Source organism: Myxocyprinus asiaticus, chromosome 50 (genome assembly GCF_019703515.2).
Source record: "Myxocyprinus asiaticus isolate MX2 ecotype Aquarium Trade chromosome 50, UBuf_Myxa_2, whole genome shotgun sequence".
In the NCBI taxonomy this organism is placed as follows: domain Eukaryota; kingdom Metazoa; phylum Chordata; class Actinopteri; order Cypriniformes; family Catostomidae; genus Myxocyprinus; species Myxocyprinus asiaticus.
Window position 1 is genome coordinate 5,748,736 of NC_059393.1, and position 24,498 is coordinate 5,773,233.

Here is a 24,498-nt window from a genome sequence, read left to right on the forward strand (position 1 = left end):
CGGGTTGCTAGGGAGCGTAGAATCACATGGGGTAACCTCCTTGTGGTTGCGATTAGTGGTTCTCGCTCTCAATGGGGCGTGTGGTAAGTTGTGCGTGGATCGCGGAGAATAACATGAGCCTCCACATGCTGTGAGTCTCCGCGGTGTCATGCACAACGAGCCACATGATAAAATGCATGGATTGACTGTCTCAGAAGCAGAGGCAAGTGAGACTTGTCCTTTGCCATCCAGATTGAGGTGAGTAACCGCGCCACCATGAGGACTTACTAAGTAGTGAGAATTGGGCATTCCAAATTGGGAGAAAAGGGTGTGTGTGTATATATATATATATATATATATATATATATATATATATATATATATCATGTTAACTGCATTGTACAAAAGATACAATTTCCTTGCTTCCATTGAAGCAGACAAGATGGTCTTTGGAACATTCTCAAATCAGACTGGAATAACATCATCAGGTAGTGCAGCAACTTGTGGAGTGCATGCCAGCTTTCGTACACGCTGTCATTGAAATACAGGCACTGGACGTGTGGTAGGCAGAGATTGATAGCTTGTGTTTTTTCTAACAGAGAAGAGGCCTTGGACGTAGGGTAGATCTACTCATGGGGGGGTATAGAACCCTGGTTGTAAGTTGTGTCTTGGTGGGAAAGGAGGAATATTTTGATAGGAGAGCAAGAACGAGAGGCAATCGAAAGGATCAAGTGTCTAGCTGCGGGGGGGTGGCAGGGAGATTTCCCTGATCACCGCCCCACCCCCATGATGTGTTCTTGGATTAATGGGGCGAAACATCAATGATAGGTGGCTCCCGGCTGATGATCCCTTAGCTGGACAACTGAACGCACCGGCAGAGGTGCAGCAGGCAGTAATGCCCAGTAGGTTTAGACATTTACTTGTGCATCTGAGTAATAATATTACATTAGGGGGAAAAAATCTGTTTAGAGGTCATGTTTGAACAGAGCCCTTTGACGAAATTCTGGAAAATCAGCTCTTGCAATTTGACGATAGAAGTCTTCTTTCAGTGAGTTTGAGCCAACCACAAAGTTCTGAAGGAGCTGAATGCGGTAGTCAGAAATCTTGATTATGTTGTGGAAAGACATTATGTTAAATCTGGAAGTTGTTGAAACAAAAGAGTTTCTGTCATTCTAAACAGATGAAGAAATTAGTGGAACAATTAGAGATTATCTTATTTAGGCCAAAATAAATGACCTCCTCCGGTACAGATGCTTAAGGGTCATTTCCGGCAAATTGCATCACCTGCCATTAAAAGCATGCAATTTAAAATTACTTTTAATGGCATTTTGGTGCTGACGTGTGAATGGTAGCAATACGGGAAGCCATTTCTTGTGAGAATAAGAGATGTATTTAATTTACCGTAAAAGGTAATACGACAATTTTACTCTAACGGTTTTCATTAGTGAAAGTCACTAATAACAAGGAAAATGAAAAAATGGCACTTCATGTCAAAAACATTGCTGACCCCTTGTTTAGTATATAGTTCTGTATATTGTATTTATTTTCCGGCATTCAAGGTAATTGTCTTCTTTAAAATGTAACACCAATCCCAGTTTCAATGTCAAGTCAGAATTGCAACATCAACCAAACTGAGCATTAATGTATTTGTATTGTGCTCCTGTGTCCAAATACAAATATATAAAAGATTTGTTAAAAATGAATACATTTAGAATAAATATAAATAAAAATTTGGTAAAACTTTACAATAAGGTACAACTGCATGTAATAGGCATCATTAACTATGAACAATGAATTTAAACAGCATTTAATAATCTTGGTTCATTTAACAAAATACAATTAATTATTGCTTGTTAATGTTAGTTCATAATGCATAAATAAATGTAAATGTATTCAGCTTTTGGTAACAGTTTGCAATTAGGTTCTATTTAATAACTTTGCAAATACATTAGGTATCTTTAACAGTGAACAATATATTTTTGATAAAAGTATTTATTAATTCTACTACTTAATTTTCATTTATAAATATACAATTCTTAATATTGGTTCATAATGCATTAACATATACAAATTAAAATTGTATAAATGTATTCATACTGTATATGTTGTAATTAACATTATCCACGGTGAATAAATGCAAAGTATTGTTCTTTTTTAATGCATGTTTAATATTTGAGTTAAATAATGTTAACAAATATAACCTTATTGTAAAGTGTACCCATCTTTTACATTTAAAAATGTATTAGTACATGCAGTAATTAACATTAACCAAGATTAATAAATGTTGTAAAGCATTGTTCATTAATAATTCACATTAACGATTGGGTTAACTAATGTGAATGAATACAACCTTATTGTTGTGCTACCAAAATGTAATTTATTTGCACTCGTACAGAGTTCTTGTCTTGGTGATTTGACACATACAGCCATTGTTAATAAACTCGGTCCATGTTTAGTCATCTCCTGCAAAGCCCTGGGTTGTGTTTGTTTGTAGGTGCATTGTTTTGGAAGAGCTCATCATTAGCAATTCTTCAAATGTACAATCTATCATTGCTGTGTAAAAAAGAGTCTGACATTTGTTTGTGTTTCATGTAGATACAGACTACATCAGCACAGAGGAGCAGCAGAAGGTAGAACAGATGCTGGCTTTCCTGACAGACGAGTCCAAAGAGGCAGCAGCCAGCACTGCAGTGAGTTCACCTAACCACAACCAGCCGTTCTTCACAATTCTTCCTTTATTTAATATTTAAGCAATATCACACGAGCAAGAGTTTTGATGTTCAGACCAATATTGCTTTTATACAACAGATCTAAAAACAAGTAATTAATATGGAGTTTTTTTCAATAAAAATAGTTCTAAAATTGAACAGTTAGACATATATAAAATCCCCTTAAAGTATATCTAGACAAGTGGTGCCGGGGAGGAGGAGGGTTTCAGAGAAAAAAGTCTCATAGCATGCTGCAAAGCGTACCTGCAAATACCTGAGGCAATTTAAATGCTGGACAAAGACCCAGTGCACTTGTTGATTGGCTAACAGATTACAAGGTCAAAGGACCTATTAACTTGTGCCATGGAGAGTTTCATGACTTAAAGCAATGTTTTGCAATTCCGTTTGGTGACACTAATGGTACAGAAATTACATACTTGACTTTTAAAGTGAAATATTACTCAAGAGTCCTTCAAGCTTCTTAAACATAATATATTCTGTTTGTGAGTAGCTTTTAGACAGCATTATGGTGGGTGTCAATTAAAGCCTTTTAGTGATTTCTGAAGTGGAATCCCAATGTTCCCTTAGGTTTCTGTGGTGTAGTGTTAATGCAATGGCCACTCCATTCAGGTCTTTCTACAGCCGATACTCTGAGTGGAGTCCACCACAGCATTAGACAGCAGAAAATGAGCTCTTCCCTTGAGAGCTTCCTCCCTCTGCAGAGAAATATGATCGGCCAGTCCCATCTCCCCTCAATGCACCACCAGACCCAGCTATGCAGAGAGACGGGTATTTGATTTTGAACAGATAATTCGCCTCTGTTTTAAATTGAGTTGTTCAGTCTGGTGTGTCGCTTCAGAATTAAACCCATTTGTTTTTTGTAACAGCCATAAAAGCTTTGTTAACCATATTAATATAAGTATGTACACTGGAGTCCAAAAGCCTGAGAACACTAGTGAAAATGATTCTATTTTGCATCTATGTAATTTAATAGGTGTTTTTTTTTCTTTTTCTTTTATGAATAATATTGTCATTATTACAATTTTATTGAAATGTTGCAAAATTAACATACATTTCTGAATATCTTAGTATTTGGTATGTCCTTCTGCTTTAATAAAAGCATGCACAAAAGCTCATGATCCATGTTATTGTAGCATGATTTGATAATGTTTCAAATAGCACCTTGTGCTTATTTGATAAGGAACTTAGAAATAGATTATTTATTTATTTTAATTCTATTAGCATTTGTTGATTTTCCTGGAATCCAAGTGTATATACACTGGCGGCCAAACGTTTGGAATAATGTACAGATTTTACTCTTATGGAAAGAAGTTGGTACTTTTATTCACCAAAGTGGCATTCAGCTGATCACAATGTATAGTCAGGACATTAATAACGTGAAAAATTACTATTACAATTTAAAAAAAAAAAAAAATTCAGAACTTCTTTAACTACTTCAAAGAATTCTCATCATAAAATCCTCCATGTGCAGCAATGACAGTTTTACAGATCCTTGACATTCAAGCTGTCAGTTTGTCCAGATGCTCAGGTGACATTTCACCCCACACTTCCTGTAGCACTTGCCATAGATGTGGCTGTCTTGTCGGGCACTTCTCACGCACCTTACAGTCTAGCTGATCCCACAAAAGCTCAATGAGGTTAAGATCCATAACACTCTTTTCCAATTATCTGTTGTCCAATGTCTGTGTTTCTTTGCCCACTCTAACCTTTTCTTTTTGTTTTTCTGTTTCAAAAGTGGCTTTTTCTTTGCAATTCTTCCCATAAGGCCTGCACCCCTGAGTCTTCTCTTTACTGTTGTACATGAAACTGGTGTTGAGCGGGTAGAATTCAATGAAGCTGTCAGCTGAGGACATGTGAGGCGTCTATTTCTCAAACTAGAGACTCTGATGTACTTATCCTCTTGTTTAGTTGTACATCTGGCCTTCCACATCTCTTTCTGTCCTTGTTAGAGCCAGTTGTCCTTTGTCTTTGAAGACTGTAGTGTACACCTTTGTATGAAATCTTCAGTTTTTTGGCAATTTCAAGCATTGTATAGCCTTCATTCCTCAAAACAATGATTGACTGATGAGTTTCTAGAGAAAGTTGTTTCTTTTTTGCCATTTTTGACCTAATATTGACCTTAAGACATGCCAGTCTATTGCATATTGTAGCAACTCAAAAACAAACACAAAGACAATGTTAAGCTTCATTTAACGAACCAAATAGCTTTCAGCTGTGTTTGATATAAGTGATTTTCTAGTACCAAATTAGCAATTTAGCATGATGACTCAATGATAAGGTGTTGGAGTGATGGCTGCTGGAAATGGAGCTGTTTTTTACATCAGTAATGTCCTGACTATACTTTGTGATCAGTTGAATGCCACTTTGGTGAATTAAAGTACACATTTCCTTCCGAAACAGCAAAATCTGTACATTATTCCAAACTTTTGACCGCCAGTGCATATATATACATACACTATATTGCCAAAAGTATTCGCTCACCTGCCTTTAGACACATATGAACTTAAGTGACATTCCATTCTTAATCCATAGGGTTTAATATGACGTCGGCCCACCCTTTGCAGCTATAACAGCTTCAACTCTTCTGGGAAGGCTTTCCACAAGGTTTAGGAGTGTGTTTATGGGAATTTTTGACCATTCTTCCAGAAGCGCATTTGTGAGGTCAGACACTGATGTTGGATGAGAAGGCCTGGCTCGCAGTCTTCGCTCTAATTCATCCCAAAGGTGCTCTGTCGGGTTGAGGTCAGGACTCTGTGCAGGCCAATCAAGTTCTTCCACACCAAACTCGCTCATCCATGTCTTTATGGACCTTGCTTTGTGCACTGGTGCGCAGTCATGTTGGAACAGGAAGGGGCCATCCCCAAACTGTTCCCACAAAGTTGGGAGCATGGAATTGTCCAAAATCTCTTGGTATGCTGAAGCATTCAGAGTTCCTTTCACTGGAACTAAGGGGCCAAGCCCAGCTCCTGAAAAACAACCCCACACCATAATCCCCCTCCACCAAACTTCACAGTTGGCACAATGCAGTCAGACAAGTACCGTTCTCCTGGCAACCGCCAAACCCAGACTCGTCCATCAGATTGCCAGATGGAGAAGCGTGATTCGTCACTCCAGAGAACGCGTCTCCACTGCTCTAGAGTCCAGTGGTGGCGTGCTTTACACCACTGCATCCGACGCTTTGCATTGCACTTGGTGATGTATGGCTTGGATGCAGCTGCTCGGCCATGGAAACCCATTCCATGAAGCTCTCTACGCACTGTTCTTGAGCTAATCTGAAGGCCACATGAACTTTGGAGGTCTGTAGCGATTGACTCTGCAGAAAGTTGGCGACCTCTGTGCACTATGCGCCTCAGCATCCGCTGACCCCGCTCTGTCATTTTACGTGGCCTACCACTTCGTGGCTGAGTTGCTGTCATTCCCAATCGCTTCCACTTTGTTATAATACCACTGACAGTTGACTGTGGAATATTTAGTAGCGAGGAAATTTCACGACTGGACTTGTTGCACAGGTGGCATCCTATCACAGTACCACGCTGGAATTCACTGAGCTCCTGAGAGCGGCCCATTCTTTCACAAATGTTTGTAGAAGCAGTCTGCATGCCTAGGTGCTTCATTTTATACACCTGTGGCCATGGAAGTGATTGGAACACCTGAATTCAATTATTTGGATGGGTGAGCGAATACTTTTGGCAATATAGTGTATATACAGCCTCTGGAAAAAATTAAGAGACCACTGCAAAATTATCAGTTTCTCTGGATTTACTCTTTATAGGTATATGTTCCAAATAATTCCAATTCCAAATAAAAATATTGTCATTTAGAGCATTTATTTGCAGAAAATGACAACTGGTCAGAATAACAAAAAAGATGCAGTGTTTTCAGACCTCAATTAATGCAAAGAAAACATGTTCATATTGATTTTTAAACAACACAATACTAATGTTTTAACTTATGAAGAGTTCAGAAATCAACATTTGGTGGAATAACCCTGATTTTCAATCACAGCTTTCATGCATCTTGGCATTCTCTCTACTAGTCTTTCACATTGCTGTTGGGTGACTTTATGCCACTCCTGGTGCAAAAATTCAAGCAGCTCGGCTTTGTTTGATGGCTTGTAGCCATCCACCTTCCTTTTGATCACATACAAGAGATTTTCAATGGGGTTCAGGTCTGGAGATCGACAGGGTCTTGATCTGGTGGTCCTCCATCCACACCTTGATTGACCTGGCTGTGTGGCATGGAGCATTGTCCTGCTGGAAAAACCAATCCTCAGAGTTGGGGAACATTGGCAGAGCAGAAGGAAGCAAGTTTCCAGCATAACCTTGTAAGAGGCTTTATTCATGTGTCCACAAAGATGAATCTGTCTGATTCCAGCCTTACTGAAGCCCTCCCAGATCATCACCGATCCTTCACCAAATTTCACCGTGGGTGTGAGACACTGTGGCTTGAAGGCCTCTCCAGGTCTCCGTGTAACATTAGACCAGGATCGGTGATGATCTATTGCATGTAGCTGTTTCTTAAATATGTAAGGCTACACAAGTCTTTGTTTTAAAGCAAAATGTAGCCTTTACTCTACAATGGCATTTATTTATTTTTTAAAATTTAAGTTTAGTGTTGTAAGCAAAAATGTATTTCTATGCAAAAAATAAAAATAAAAAATGCAATTAAAAATAAGCTGTCTCAAAAGCTAATAGAGGAGATTATTTCATTACACAAGAAAGGTCATGGCTAAAAGTACATTTCCAAGGCACTTCAATTTCCAATAGACAAAGTTGGCAGCACCATTCATAATTTTTTTTTTTTTTAAATATGGTGCAACAGCAACCTTCTTATGTGTGGAAGAATCCAAAACTTCGCCAAGGGAAATATTGACTTGAATATTCAAGAGGGAATTTGGAAAGACCTGTGGAGTCCTGGAAGAAGGTTTTATGGACATATGACACTAAACTGAAAATGAGATTTAGACCCATAGGTCAGCAGTTCATCTGGAGTAAGAAAGGCAAGGTGATGACAAAAACAACACCATCCCCACGGTCAAGCATGGAGGTGGGTCAGTCCTATTATGGGGGTGATTTGCAGCTTCAGGAAATGGCTTGACATCTTGACTATGTGACTGACACCATGGCTTCTTTCAGGTATCAGGCCATTTTGGTAAAAATGTGATGCCTTCAGTGTGTAAATTGAAGCTCGGTGATCACTGGACTTTCCAGCAAGACAATAACACCAAGGATACATCCAAGTTGTCCAAAATCTTGTTCAGGGATGGGTTGTGGCATGTCCTTGAATGGTCCTTTCAGTTCATCATTAAAATCCCATTGAAAATCTTTGTTGGGTTTTCAAGGAAGCAGTGGCAGCACAGAAACCAAAGAATGTCAATGAGCTGGAAGATTTTGCTAATTAGAAATGTGTAAAAATTCTAATAGAGAGGTGTCTGAAGCCTGAGAACACTTACCTGAAACATTTATTTGATGAAACATTTATTTGATATATATATATATATATATATATATATATATATATATATATAAACAGTAGAGTGCAAAAGTTTTAGGCACTTGTGAAAAATGTTGCATAGTGAGGATGTCTTCAAAAATAATGACATAAATAGTTTTCATTAATCAGTTAACGTCATACAAAGTCCAGTAAAGATGAAAAAGCTAAATCAATATTTGGTGTGACCACCTTTGCCTTTAAAACAGCACCAATCCTCCTAGGTACACCTGGACACAGTTTTTCTTGGTTGTTGGCAGATAGGATGTCCCAAGCTTCTTGGAGAATTCTCCACAGTTCTTCTATCTGTTTAGACTGTCTCAATTGCTTCTGTCTCTTTATGTAATCTCAGACTGACATGATTTTCAGTGGGGGGGGGCTCTGTGGGGGCCATGGCATCTGTTGCAGGGCTCCCTGTTCTTCTATTCTAATCTTTTCTATATACAAAAGTAATGTTTGGGAGTCTAACATTTATATTTCCTAATGACACACTAAAGCTGAAGATATAAATAACCATCTTAAGACAAATGCTTTTGTGAAACATCTTATGTGCCTAAAACTTTTGCACAGTACTGTATATATATATATATATATATATATATATATATATATATATATATATATATATATATATATATATATATAAACATCAAGATAAAGGTTTATTATCTCTAAAAATATTATCTCTATTTTTTATAATTTTTTTATTTATTTTTTAGCAAATTAAAATAAAATGTGTAAACTATAGAGTGTGGATTGGCATACGATTCATCATTAGCCATCCTTAAAAATCTTCAGTAAGTATAAAATTATTTAAATCTTTACTTATTTTTGTGGATGCTACTATAAAAAAAGTCAAAATAGCTGGATACCTCAAAATTTCTTTCAGTGTAACAGCAGTGACATGCTAAACTCCATTAAATTCCACTTTTAACACTTTTTCTTTTTTAATTGTATTATAATATTGTTTATGCAGTCTTCATAGGACAACTGAAATGACATTTTTAAAGAAATAATGTCATTAAAAGTGGTGAAAAAATGAAATGGTGACCATTTACAGTGTCTAAAAACAAATTTTTCAGAGTACATTTTAGGTAAAAATATTGATGTTGAAAAAAAGTTAATATACATGTCCATTTGTCAACTACCCTCATACCATCATAACCATTTGAGAAAAAAGTACGAGAAACATAGAGAAACCTTCAATGAGTGCATGTTGAACACGGCAGCATTCGCATTTAATTTGCGCCACAAGGTGCAAATTTTCACATTTTTACCTCAGAGAGTTGTGTGTTGATGTGTCTGTTTACTTTTCAGACTGTCTCCTGTTATTTGATATTCCTGGAACTGTAACTGTGATGTGTCTGACACTATATTTTCAGTCAAAGCTGCAGCATTTTCATGATATCTCAAAACCTTCTCTTCAGACATCGATAATTTCTGTTGCAATTTGTGTCACTCTTTCTGTCATTATACTCTGAAAGATGCTAAAATCACCGAATTGTGCCAAATTACTGAAGCAATCATACAGCAGTTTGAGCCCCAGGTAAACCAACAATTTGCTCACATTTAGACATATCTTTTTTTAGGTAAGTTTCAGCACACGATTTGAGGTATTATTCATGTCTGTAGCACCAACAGAGCAGGACGAGAAATGTGCAGAAGATTAATACTGTACATAAGGTTAGGGCTTTCTTTAAATACCTAACCCAATGAATGAGCAATACTAATAGTGATGCCTTTGCATGCACCATTTATTAATTTTAGCAGTTTAGAATATGTTGAACAACATTTCAAATCAGTAATAACAACAGAAAATCTGAAAACAATCACACTTGAAATTCATAATCAGGATGCGCATGTTATCAAGGTGTAAATTAAATCTGAAGTGTAAACATTCCTTGACATCACAGTGAATCTAAAGTCATCATTCCACTCAATAGAAGATGTCAGGTTGCATTTGCTCCGAATCGAAAATGTTTTCCAATTGAATTTGGAATTTAACTGCTACTTCCAACCCTATATGTGTCTTAGGAATTAAACTGGAGCTGACAACGTCATTTCCAATAAGTGCAGTCACCATATCATCTGGTGGCAGATCAAACACTCAAACGCATTTACAAATAGAAATGACAGAGCTTTGTCTGGTTAACGCTGCAAGATTAGAATTGGATGATTTTTTTTTTTTTTTTTTTCATGTACAGTATTTATTCTTTCTCAGTTGTGTCCCAGTTTAATGTCCTAAAACAAAGGATATTTTCTGTTGTTACCTTATTTTATCCCTATTGGCAACATTATTTCCAGAACTTTAATAAAGATGATTGCTACTGTTCCCCTTAAGGCTTTGAATGATAAAGCTAATACATATTGTTATTGTGTTATGTGTTTATGGTGTTAACTTTTATTTGTTTTAGCTGTTCATTGCTGCTATGATCCCACCTACTCATATATATTCATCCCTTGATTGAAAGTTAATAGACTGCATCTCAATAGATCAACCTTAGTTCATTTTGACAATAATTATATATTTTCAGCTCTTGGCCTTTAGTGATCTTTAGTTATTTCTATGCTTGATCAGACTGGTTTATTGTGTTGTGTGGTTAAAGCAAAACAAAGATGCTTAAATTATTAATCTTCTCTTATAAATTATAATGTGATATATGATGCGATTCTCATTAAAATCTGTAAAGAAAATGTCCTGGCCATATTTACCCCAAATCAACACACACACAAAACATTAAAAAGAATCATACCATTAAGAAGACCATTAAGATTTTTTGCATTGTGACATTATTTTCAGGACACTTAAATAAATTTTACCCCCTAATTCTCATTACCGTAACAGGTCCAAGTGTTTTACTTTTACTATTCCCATTGTGTTCAAGAGGATTCTCATAACCATAACATAGTATTTTTTTTTTCTATGTTACAATGTTGTTGTACAATGATTTTTTTAAACTATTATTATTATTATTATTAAAATCAGCAAAAATTAAAGTATTTCAAGGCAGTACTACTATGATGTAGAAATTCTTCACAATTTAAATATAATATATATACGTTTTTAAATATATAATTTTTTTCGGAGTGTCTATTTGCACACAGGTAAATAGCATCTGCCACACAGTGCAGCTGTTTGCACCCCAATAGTCTGGTGGAACTGTAGTGACGTGGGGTGTAAATGTGTACTGTTGTCCTAGCGACAGCGGTGCAAAACCGTGTTTTGTCCCACTCTTTTTCCCATCTTATTTCCTGTTTCCACTCCTAATTTCCTTTAATACAAATTAAAATAATAGATAAAAATGAATATAAATGTTGATTTCATTGCAGTGATTTGGTTACGGTGAATGTCGTGGAGTGCAGAGAAGGGTTTGATCTGGAGGCAGGGTCTGTCGATTGCACTTTTTCCCGCGGCTCGGCATCGCTTGTGTGTAGATTGTATCACTGTATTACTAATATTGTAGTAACCATGTTTTTTTGGCAGAAACCATAGTTTTAATGCAATTAACCATGGTGTTAGTACAGTAATATGGTGGTAATATAGTAACCATGGTTAATTTTGTGGTTATGACCGGCCAACTTTTTCACATTGCAGTAATGAGAATATCAGAATTACCTACTTTTTTCCAGATTGTGGTAATGAGAATCTCATAATGACCGACTGATTTTTTTAAAAATTATTATTATTTTTATTTCTTTGCATTGCGGTAATGAGAATATAATAACGAATGCCTTTTTTTCGGTTTGCAGAAATGAGAATATCAAACTGACCGATTTTTTTTTTTTTTTTCAGATTGTGTTAATGACGATATCAAAATTACCAACTTTTTTCAAATCACAGTAATGAGAATCTCATAATGACCACATTTTTTTCTCCAGATTGTGGTAATGAGAATATAAAAATTACCAACTTTTTTCTGATTGTGGTCATGAGAATATCAACATGACTGACCTTTTTTTTTTTTCAGAAGAGAATCCATTAATGTCCGACTTTTTTTTTCTTTTCAGATTGTGGTAATGAGGTTTTCATAATGAATAACATTTTTTAGATTACAGTAATGAGAATCTTATAATGACCGACTTTTTTTTTTTTTTTTTCAGATTGCGGTAATGAGAATATCAGAATGACCGACTTTTTTTCACATTGTGGTAATATCGTAATGACCAACTTTTTTTTCACATTGAGGTAATGAGGATATAATGACCGACTTTTTTTTTCAGATTGCAGTAATGAGAATATCATAATGACTGTCTTTTTTCAGCTTGCAGTAATGAGAATATCAGAATGACCGACTTTTTTCACATTGCGGTAATATCGTAATGACCAACTTTTTTCACATTGTGGTAATATCGTAATGACCGACTTTTTTTTCACATTGCGGTAATGAGGATATAATGACCGACTTTTTTTCAGATTGCAGTAATGAGAATATCATAATGACTGTCTTTTTTCAGCTTGCAGTAATGAGAATATCAGAATGACCGACTTTTTTCACATTGCAGTAATATCGTAATGACCGACTTTTTTCACATTGCGCTAATAAGAATAACATGATGACCATCTTTTTTCACATTGCGGTAATATCTTAATGACTGACTTTTTTCACATTGCGGTAATAAGAATCTCATAATGACCATCTTTTTTCACATTGCAGTAATGAGAATCTCATAATGACCGTCTTTTTTCACATTGCAATAATGAGAATATCAAAATGACCAACTTTTTTTCTGATTGCAGTAATGAAAATCTCATAATGACCGACTTTTGTTCAGATTGCGGTAATGAGAATATCATAATAACCAAACTTTTTTGCATTGAGGTAATTAGAATATTAAAATGACCAAGATTGTTTCGCTTTGTGGTAATGAGAATCTCATAATGACCAACTTTTTTCACATTGCAGTTATGAGAATATCAGAATGACAGACTTTTATCAGATTGTGGTAATGAGAATATTATAATGACCGTCTTTTTCCAGATTGTGGTAATGAGAATCTCATAATGACCAACTTTTTTGCATTGAGGTAATTAGAATATAAAAATGACTTACTTTTTTCACATTGCACTAATTAGAATATGATAATGACCGACTTTTTTTGCATTGCGGTAATGAGAATATCAATATTTTATTTTATTTGTATTTATTTTGTATTATTTTTTTTGTGCATTGTGAGAATTGAGAGGGGGGATGGCCCTAAAAATAGGCTTTATTTTCCGTATGCAAAATATAATTGCTTATTTCTTTCTTTTGATTTTGAAGTAAAATAGGACATTTTGTCTTGACAGGTTCATGTCCCATTAACCACATCTTTACCAGAACAGGAACTATCACTAGCTAGTTGTGTGTGTGTGTGTGTGTGTGTGTGTACATGTGAGTGTGTATTTGTTTCCACACTCGCTGACATTGTTTACACACTTCTGCCAATTGCACTGTGCCTCTGACGTCCTGGGTAACAAAGCGTGCAGCCTGTCTTTCCTGCTGTAATGATTTGATCTGTGTGTGTGCTGTTGTGCCTCAACACATTTTTTTTTTTTCCTAAAGTGGTGTCTGATTACCAGTATTTTTTCCAGCCATGAGCAGCTCTTGCCTCTGTCAAAGTCAACAAACCTCTCATCAGCACTTATTGATAGCCTCGCTCCATTTGTTCCCCATTTTTGCTATTTTTTTCTCTTTCTTAAAAATCAAAAAATAGAACACCCCCTCTCAACTATATTCAGCTGTGTATTTGTCCCTGTTTGGTTTTGACACAAATGTGGATGCACTTATACATTTGATATGGCAAGAATGAGTAATGATGGATCTCTGGCTAAGATGGACGCATTCTGGAGTATGGATGGAAAATTGTGAGGAATTTAACGATTCTAGTTCCTTAACGATTTCATTAATGATTCTTTTAGTTCCTTTAGAAAGATCAGACTCATAAGAATAATTTGTTAGGGAATCGGACTACAGTGGTCACACTGCATGTTTTGTGTTGTGAATTCAAATGAACTGACTCAAAAGAGTTGTTCATTTGGGAATCAGACTACACTGGTCACGCTGTATGTTTTGAGCTGCTAATTCAATAGCATTGTTGCAGTGCCGCTGTTTCTAGCATGGTATCGCATTTGCATATAGCAACTGCATTGCTAACCCCACATGCAAGCCCCAATCATATTTTCTTTAGGAAATGTAAAAACCTAGTTTTATTTCTTATTCTCCAACAGCCATTCTTTGCAGTGAATAGATTTCACTGGTAATAGTGACAAGGGCAACACCTTTTAACTGGATCCGTCATTCAGTGTTTTTACAAATTGTCATTAAAAAACAAATTGTTAATACTTGGCATCTGTTCTAATGTTACCATGCTTGCCTGACCCGAGGTCAGTTTTCTAACTTACTTCAAGGGCTTTGAAGTTCCTAGACTTGTTTACTCCCTGAGTCCGGTCTTAGATTTCAGTTTTTGTGGAGACACAGGCTTAGACAATCTGTTTTCTCAACAAAAAAAAAACAAAAAAAAAAGAAGAGTTTGAGAACAATCTTATAGTTTTTAAGTCGTTGCTACTAGTTTCGAGTTGGGCACTAGGGAATCCACTCTAACACACATTTGACAAATATCTGTTGGTGTGATTCACTGGCAATATACTACATTCCTAAATGGACAAGGTACTTTGGTGAGCTCTGATATTCCAGCAAGAAACAGTAATTTTCTTGGGGAAAATAGGGGGTCTGATTAAATTTTTTGACAGCACATTGAGCTAATTCTCCTCTGGAAAGCTGCAGTGTAATTACCTGCTGGTTTTCAGGGCACTTTAGCTTTGACAAAAGCTACAATTTTCACTCCCACGGCCAAAGTACTGCCTCCCCTTTCCATAATTCTCAAGGCAGCTTAAAAGGAAGTTCAGATTGACATTTCTTGGCTTCTAAGTGACCCAGAAGTCCAGAGATGGGTTTTTTTTTTCAAAGAGATGGCTGCCTTTCTGTTACTCATGACTAAATTCGGTCATGAAATGGCAAATCATCAGCAATTTATTGTATTTTATTTTATTTTATTTGCATATTGCATTCCAATGCATCTCCAGTGTGATCAGATAGAGAGCTGTTTGCACTTACACACTAAAAATGGAAAACGGCATTTACATATTTATGTTAAGTTGCGTTATCATTTACCACATTTTAAATACATTGTCAGACAGTTCAAATCCTTTCCATTGATTGACAAACATAAAAATTACAGTATCTGGTCTATTGCATGCCCCTACATCAGAACCATTCCCAATAAAGAATGCAAGTAGGGATTCAAAGTGAAGAAAATTGGAGAAAACGTTTTAAAGCACCATCGTTAGAGATGTGAGTGAAGTTTCAAAAGAGAGGTTTCAAGTGGAGTTCCATTGGAATAATTCAAGGGATATTGTTCATTAAATCTATTGACCAGATTGCAAGACTTTGGGATCTGGTTTCGTTTTCACATTGTGAAAGCAGAAGAAAAAGAAAAAGCCAAGAACTGGCAAGACAGCACTTTAAAGCTTATAGGCCTTATTTGTGAAACATGAGTAGAACAAATTTGTGTGTAAATCGTTCAAAAATAGATTCTTATCTAAATTGTCCCATTGAATTCAATGAGAAAAAATATCCAAGGAGGGTTTGACTGATGATTAAACCATGTGGCTTATAAAAGACAAGGCTTTTCTAAGTGATCAAATTTATATTTTTGCATGGCGGACCTTAAAACTGATGAATATATCCTACCTGGAAACATCCTGGACACCATAAAAGACACCCTATCATTGTGGAAGTCAAGAAGTACAGAAAAGAAGTACTCTTCAGTGAGTTGGCAGTCTGACTGTTACACAAGATAATGAGTATGCATCCTAAGATTGGTCAGCAGTTTGTTCCCAAGTGCTTAACCATATCATATCCACAATTGGCAAACCATGGTAAAAGTACCCTACATTTGATATTTTTGCTGGATTTAGAAATACATCTAATGCTGCTTGTCTTGCAATGCTTGACCTATTTTCTGTGCTTCCATCAAAGAATCTGAGAGATTATCTGTGTTGACACAACTGACTGTTCAAGCTATTTTTATGGTTGTGTTGACTGAAAAGCAGTGGTATGCCTAACACGAAAAAAATTTTTGTTACGTGTAGGGCTTTCAAACGATTCAAATATTTAATCGCGATTAATTGCATATTTATTTAATTTTTTTTTAGTTAATCATGATTAATCGCAATATCTTTATAAATATGAGTGGACAAAATTTGCTTCATCCAGATGTATTTTTCAGTCATCCACACAAAACCTTCCCCACCAACAGAGTTGAACAACAGAAAATGAACCCAGCACAACTCAATTCAAATTATGTACAAACTATGGTAGTTGTAAGTGTATTATGACAGGATTTATTTGCTTCTTTTTATGGAGTTTTGACAGACATGCAAAAAAGTCTGCACTGTCATTTACAATGACAACTCTGTGCAAAATACATCAAATACTTATTTTAGACCCCAGTCACAATTGTAACTGATGGGATTAAATGGGTTAATGACAGTGTAGATTACCTGCAGAGTTCCAGCAATGTCTCCAACTTCTAAATTGGCTTGTGCACATCAAACAGAGATGCTGTGACAGAACCTTGGAGACAGCAGCAGGGTTTACGTTAGCCGGTAATCAGTACCGCCGCTCCCTATACGCATATTACACAGTCTGCATAGGGCACCAACTCCCTAGGGGGGCAGCAGAAACTCAGCCGGCTGCCCTTACTCATGTTATATGTTATTCAAGGACCCGGTTGCAGTCGTGGAACACAGACGATCGCCTCGTGCTTGCACTTTCAATTCACGCTCGCGCTTGCATCAAACCTTACAGTCTTGCCGCTGCAATGATGTTACAATGTTAGGAGCTCTATCTATGCTTTGCGGTTCTACTGCTATGCTACATTGATAAAATGCTTGCCGCAGGTCTTAGCATAATGTCTCCCACTATCTTGGTCAAAGGGTCATATTACGCATTAACTGCATTAAAAAAATATTAGTGGCGTTAAACTAATTTTGCGTTAACGCGTTAATAATGCTTAAACTTCGACAGCACTAGTTTCGCGCCAATGCAATAACTAGAACAACCCCTTGTTTAAACCAATTTCTTCATCTCACCGGTATTATGAAAGGTACAAACAACAATCTGCTTGGATATGAATAATTCAGCTGTTTTTGTCTGGAAATGTCTTCATTTTAGCATTCATCTTCTTTATTACAGCCCTAAATCTTAAACATGCAATCTTTCTGAAATATGATGTGATGTAGTGATCTAAAGCGTCAGTAAACAAACCTATAAATTATGGTGAATTGCTGCTCTGCCCCTCTTAGAGTTGCAATCAATGCTTGTGTGTAGTGTACATTCATGTTTTGTCTGGATTTTTAAGGCTAAATCTGAGGTTTCATGTGTTTTTTACACTTGTACATAGCACATTCAAGCTATAAAGTAATTCCCCTCCTAAAAGCACAACTGGCACCCTCAGTTCAACTGGTCTGGAGGTGCCCCTGTCCATCTCTTTCTTAAATATCAATCTGGTGCATGTCGATAGGGGCCCATCACAGGAAAGGTCAAATGTCAGAGCTCTTGGTGGCCTCGAAATGCAGCAGTGGCTGAGATGCGAAAATATTGCTGATGCATGCTTGCTTCCGCAGCGGCGCTAAATTGATTTGAAACAGCACAGCAAATCCTTGCCGTGTACTAATGTGATGGTAAACAGATTTGTTCAGGTTTTAAATGGATTGAAATACACCAATCGCACTCGATAATTAAAACGCACTAATGCAAAAAATCACGAAGAATCTTCTCGATGAATAGTTCATGCAAAAAGGGGACAACTCTGTCAGCCTTTAAAAGAACATAGGAAAGTACATTTTCCAATGACTTCCCCAACATGCTAATTATATTGTCCCATTTAGATGGATGTAATGGTGTTCCATATGGAGACCAGCAAGCGTTGCATATAAGGTCTTAGGGCAACATGTCTAATCATCCAGAGAGGGCTGGATGGTACTGTTCTTTGGTTTGTGCCTCATCAGCACATTTGCTCTGACTGGAGAGGGATATATGACCTGCGGCACTGGATGGATGGAGCCAAAGGCTCATTCGATCACATCTCTGTAGCTCATAACTCTAAATTCCATTTAGAAATTGAGCTCTGTGGGCAGTATTTACAATCATTTTGACATGAATAGAATAAACAAATCTTTAAAGGTGAAATGTGTCATTTCTGTTCCAGTAGTGACACCAAACATGATTGCAAAAATACTGATTGTATTTAAACACTTTTCAAACACTCCCTCCATCTTCCATAGTCCAAACCAAGGAGGTTTAGTATACCTGGAGGGCACTATCCGTTAGCATTCCCATTCATTCCCAGTGCCTGCAGCCCTGGAAGTATGCAGTCTGGATGCTGCCACCTTTGCTTCATGGGCACTCAGTTATTTTTAAGCTAACAATGTGCAACAATGCCCACACATTTTTTTATTTATTTTTATTTATTTTTTAAGCCGTCTTGGTTTTCTTCACATATTTTTTTTCCCATAGGGATTTAATAAAGTACTTAAAACAATAGTTCTAAGCCAAGAACCAAACCAACCAGCTCCAAGTGAATCACAACATTACAAACTTTGATTTGAAGCAAAAAACAAAAAGTATTTGAAAATCAGACAAAAAAACAAAGGAACATGATTGTGTACTTAACGTCTATACTGATGGCATGAACTGCAATCCCATAAAGCTCTGAAAATGATGTAATCAAATTAAAAACAATGGCAAAATATTAAAACATATATATTTAAAGATGTTGATTACAAGTATAGAAACAATATATTTAAAGTTTACTGCAAACTATCCAAACAGTATATTCAAATATATAAGTAGTATTATGTCATTAGCAATGCAAATTCAAATAGGAGTGGGCGGTCGCTTTAGAGCTCTCTTGGCGCACTTTGTTCACCATGATTCTCTGATTGGTGAATGTTTTCACTTCAGGATTATGGGTAGTGTAGTTCTGCCCCAGGAATTCCACTTTACATCACAATTTTATTTATTTTCTTAATTAGGTTGATATAGTGCAGATTGATGGCTTCAACAAAAGCTTACACTACTGAGCTTATTAACAACCTCTGAGTTCACGATAGGTCTGTCTTTGAAGTTTTAAGGTTTTTAAGTTATTGTTAAAAATCTATTCATTTATGGAGAAAATGAATGGGATTTTTACTTCCAGATCTTAACTGCTGCTCTGTACAACCTGAGCCATAATTGCCATGTGACTGATCACTTTATATTAGAACTTCTTTCCATTTCACACTTTTAAGCAGCGCCTAAACAAAATTGGGCTCCGGTCTACTTTAATATAATGGAATTTTTGCAATTTATACTGTATGTTGCTTGCACAGCCATGCAAAGCATTATGTTTTGAATGGCCGTCAATGGAGAAACAGGCTTTTGCACACATAATGGTGTAGTTAATGCATCTAAAGTACCTGCCAAAGCTAACCAGCCAAAGCTTGACCACCTGGTTTGGATAAACAGGGAATGAATCTGCCTTAAAGTCGCACCATTTGCGAATTTCCAACTCATACATGGAAAACATTTTAATATGACATTTTTGTCAACTTTACATCAAAGAGAGTAAAAAAAAAAAAAGTATTTCTTAACTTTTTACAAGCCTACAAGATAACACCTTGTCACAGATTAAATGTTTATCTACACTGGCAACCTGTAACCTTCAAGGTTGTTACTGGTACTTACTCCATCCACCTTCCCAAGAGCAACCCTACTGGCAAAGAAAGTGAAGTGAATTGATCAAAAAAGCAGATGGTAAGGTTGTAATAAATGAATAAGGCATGTTAGGTTTTACTTGACAGCTTCATGCTTGGCTGTTCTTGTTGTGGTTGCTAAAAATTAAACATGTTTTAGACAGCTAGGTATGAAGACAAGAACAACAAAAGAGACAAAAGCAGTGATTGAAAGAGATTATTCAGTATTTAATGGAGGTCACTGAACCATCCCTTGTTTTATTTATTTATTTATTTATTGTGTTATTTCTCTTTGTAACAGCCCTTATGAAGGCTTCATAGTCTTTATGGCTTTCATTTTGACATGATAATTTAGTGCAATTATTAATATATAAAATTAACAAATAAATGGCACGATGCAACCTTGGAGACCTTTGGGACCGTTCACACAAAGTGTTTTTGCATCCATCTGTGATGTTTTTGAATTGTTCTTCTATGTAAACATGGGCTAGGTGGATGTATTTGACTGTTGTGATGCATCTCACTGTTTTTTAGCATCTTGTGCCATGAGCAGAGCATATTTGGGATGCTATGTCGAGTTAAAAGAAGTTTGACTTTTTAAAAAGTGTCTCCAGACACCTGTGTTCTGTTCCATTTGTTGTGTTGTCTAGTTTATATACACAAGAACGTGTTCATTGTTAATGTCCCCTTACTCCCACAATCACGGGTTTGAGTATAGTGATTTTTGTGTTAGTTCATGCTGACCGACTAGAATTCTGGTCAATATCAAAATTAAACATGTGAAGTAACAAGTGTGCTGTCAGGTCACTGTGAACCAGAGTGAACCAGGGCAGTCAAGGTCACTGCTCTGGAAAATTACCTCGGGATAGTGGATATCTTCCCCCATTACTCAAACACAGGATCTGAAGATAATAGCTCAGGAGAGGCAGACTTGGTAGGAACTGAATGAGATTTTAAAAGGGGCTTGTATTTCCTTTATCTCAGCTTAGAGACCAAACAGAAACCCAATCATTCCCCCTGCAACAAAGTTTGACTTTGAAAATGGAAGGACGCTGGAGACAACCAGAGACAAATACACGAGGTCCAGTTCACGTCAAATAACTTCACTGAATATGGTTAAAGAAACCGATAGCCCTGCTAATTGCATAACTGAGGATTAATCAATGGCTTGTTCTCCAGAATCACTTACCACAGTACAAAGCCCTTTTAAAACTTGCTGATGCTCCACTTTCTGTTTTTAATCAGTTTGGCTGGGCTGGACAGTTAAACTATTCATGTTAGAAGGATATCAATAACTTGTCATCTGTGCTCTCTGATTGGCTTCATTTCATATAGGTGTGATAGAGTCAATAACTGTCCGTCTACAACATGCAATCACTGTGGAAGCCTCAATGAATTATGAGTTAAAGTTTTGAGTATTAGAATTTAGTATTAGTGGCATACGAATATATGGCTTATGTAAAATCATTTATACTAGTGGTCTGATATTTTAATGGCCTACACTGATACGATACCGATATCTGAAGAGCAATGTGTGTGATGATTTAATTAAACATGTTCACAAAATTGCTGAAATGAACACTTATTTTAGACTAAATTTACCCAACATTCACAAATAAATGTAAATAAATAGTTTATTATACATTGATATATTGGTTATAGGCTGATGCTGATAATAGTAATAAAAATAAAAAAAAAGTCTTATTATCTGCCAATTAATTGACATGGCAGATGGCCGAAATAATTAAAAACAAAAATGCTGAAATTAACACTTATTTTAGACAATATTTACCCAGCATTTACAATTAATCAATAAATAAAAAATGGCCAATTATTCGACCTGGTCAACATATCGGCCTATCACAAATTTATAAAATCACCATAAAAATGAGAAGTGAGAGTGGGAAAATTCAGATAGCTTCTCAATGATGTACTACATTTTCCAAAGTAGCTTTAGCACAAGCTCTCCCATGACCAAGACATTGTTTATACCTGGTATTAAAGGTATAGTTCACCCAAAAATCAAAATACGCTCATCATTTATTCACCCTCATGCCATGATGTGTATGACTTACTTTCTTCTGCAGAACACAAATGAAGATTTTTAGAAAAATATTTCAGCTCTGTAGGTCCATACAATACAAGTGAATGGTGGCCAGAACTCTGAAGTTCCAAATATCACATAAAAGTCATCATAAAAGTAATCCATAAGACTCCAGTGGTTTAGTCAATGTCTTCTGAAGTGATCCAGTCGGTGTTGGGTAAGAACAGACCAAAATTGTATTTCTTTTTCACTATAAATTTTAACAGCATTTTCGTTGGCGATCGTGATTTCAAGCTTGAATACACTTCCTATGGCACCATCTAGCGCTCTTCCTCAATCACTAGGAAGAGTAATCGAGCTTGAAATCATGATCGTGCCTAGAGACTGCAATGGCAAGATGTACAGTAGAAATTGTTTTCACCCAAAACCAACTGGATCACTTCAGAAGACATTGATTAAACCACTGGAGTCATATGGATTACTTTTATGATGCCTTTATGTGAAATTTGGACCTTCAGAGTTCTGGCCACCATTCACTTGTATTATGAGGACATACAGAGCTGAAATAATCTTCTAAAAATCTTCATCTGTGTTCAGCAGAAGAAAGAAAGTCATACACATTTGGGATGGCATGAGTGTGAGTAAATGATGTGAGAGAATTAACATTTTTGGGTAAACTATCCCTTTAAGGTGCATTTCAGGTGATTTGAATGTAAATAAACAGGTCTAAAAGAAGGTATAAATATGGTACAACACATTTTGTGATAGATCAATCTCAAACTACATTAAAAACGCATATGACAACATCACATTTATAGTGTAGATGATAATCTGTCCTGACGCGTCCCGGACAGCAGAAAAGCACCACCCACTCACCAGTCAATCAAACACTGTGCTGAAACAAGAGTTTTAAACTTTGATGGTTACATACAGATAATGAAACCATCCGAGCAGAAAATTTTTAAATGTGTATACATACACATAAACAAGGCTTCACTGAACTTCTTTAATGTGCCTAAAATAAACATGAAGTGGCACAAATGTGATCAGCTCAGTTAATACAAGCTCAACTAAAATGGAGAATTCTGCACAGAATGGCACGTTTGCGCTTAGATTAAATGTTATAGTTATCTAGGGAAAACAGTGCATGCATTTTTTCACACTTTATTTTTATGACTGATTTTGCTCTTTATCATAAAGCAATAACACCTTGATGAAGTGAGTGATTTGTACAGTCATGAAATCAGAGACCTTTCAGCGTAAAAGGCAATGTGCCTCACCTGACCACTTGTGATTGCATCTCAATACCAGGTGTAAACAGGGCCTATGTCCCCAACACTTCAAACAGGAATTCATGGGAATGAGGTACCTGGTTTGCTGTGGCGTATAAATTAGAGGATTGTGGCAGATGTGTGAACTCAGGCTGGTTGGTGGGGATTTGGTTGCTCTTCTGTCACTGCGGATTCCATCTCCAGTGGCCATGAAATGAGTACAGAGAACTCAATTAACACTTGAAGCCATCCTCTCTGCACTCTTACTGTAGCTGAGCAAAGCCTGATGATGGGTTCAGATTACAGGAGTCTCGTGTGATTCAGGGCTAAAGAAAAGTCATCCCCCATTGGTGTCATGTCATGGCTTCTGGAATTCTGACCCTTGGTAGAACGATGAGACCGACTGACCGCAGGACTCTTAAGTTTTGGGTCGATTATTAACCTATTTTTTGTGGCACTAGCATCACTAAATCGACTTGCAAAACAAATTATTACTTTCAAATTATTATTTTATTATTATTTTCACATACCTTCCCCCTGTTTTCCATTGGTCGGACAAATCAGGTAGTTCCATCCCAAACTCACACCATTGGTTGCCAATGCTGCTATGTCAGGGTTGTCAGCATTTCTTTTCTTTCTTTTTTTTTTTTCTTTAATTTTTGTAATTTTTTCATTTGCAAAGGCAAGCATTACTATCATTGTTGCCCATACTTAGGTTTAGGGATTTGAACAAACGCTTAACCCAAGTATTATGCTTTGGCATGTAACTCGGTCATGGATCACATCTCAAATCGTACGTCTTGTTGAGGAAAGATATGCTTTTACTTTTCGATTGAAACTCCCGATTGTGCAGGGAAGATGAGAAAACGGACGGTAAAAATAGACTTAAATTGAAGGAGGTACTTGGGGGTGAGCTCTTGGGCCAGCCGTCTAGCAACCACCTAGAACACACTAGCAACCATATAGCTTAGCACACATTAGCAACCAAATAGCAATGCCTTGGGAACCACCCAGAACATCCTAGCATTGTGGTTTGCACATTTGAGAATGTAAAAATCTAGTGTCTATTGCTTTAATTTTTCAAGTACGTTATGCAACATTGAACTTTGAGAAGAAAACCCCTGATTCAGACTTAAATTACAATAAATATTTTCCTACTTTTCCAAGGGCTTAATTGATTTTGGATGCTTCTAAAAACACAATAACTGC

The 24,498-nt window shown here is 36.4% G+C and overlaps 1 protein-coding gene across 3 annotated transcripts in view; it reads left to right on the forward strand.

Moving 5' to 3' along the window:
• The window catches only part of LOC127438667 (E3 ubiquitin-protein ligase RNF123-like), a 228,276-nt gene that overhangs the window by 197,106 nt on the left and 6,672 nt on the right, over positions 1-24,498 (forward strand). For all 3 annotated transcript variants that reach the window (XM_051694399.1, XM_051694400.1, XM_051694401.1), the window contains one exon: positions 2,575-2,669. In XM_051694399.1, the coding sequence (XP_051550359.1) occupies positions 2,575-2,669 (95 nt within the window). The remainder of the gene's footprint in view (positions 1-2,574; positions 2,670-24,498) is intronic.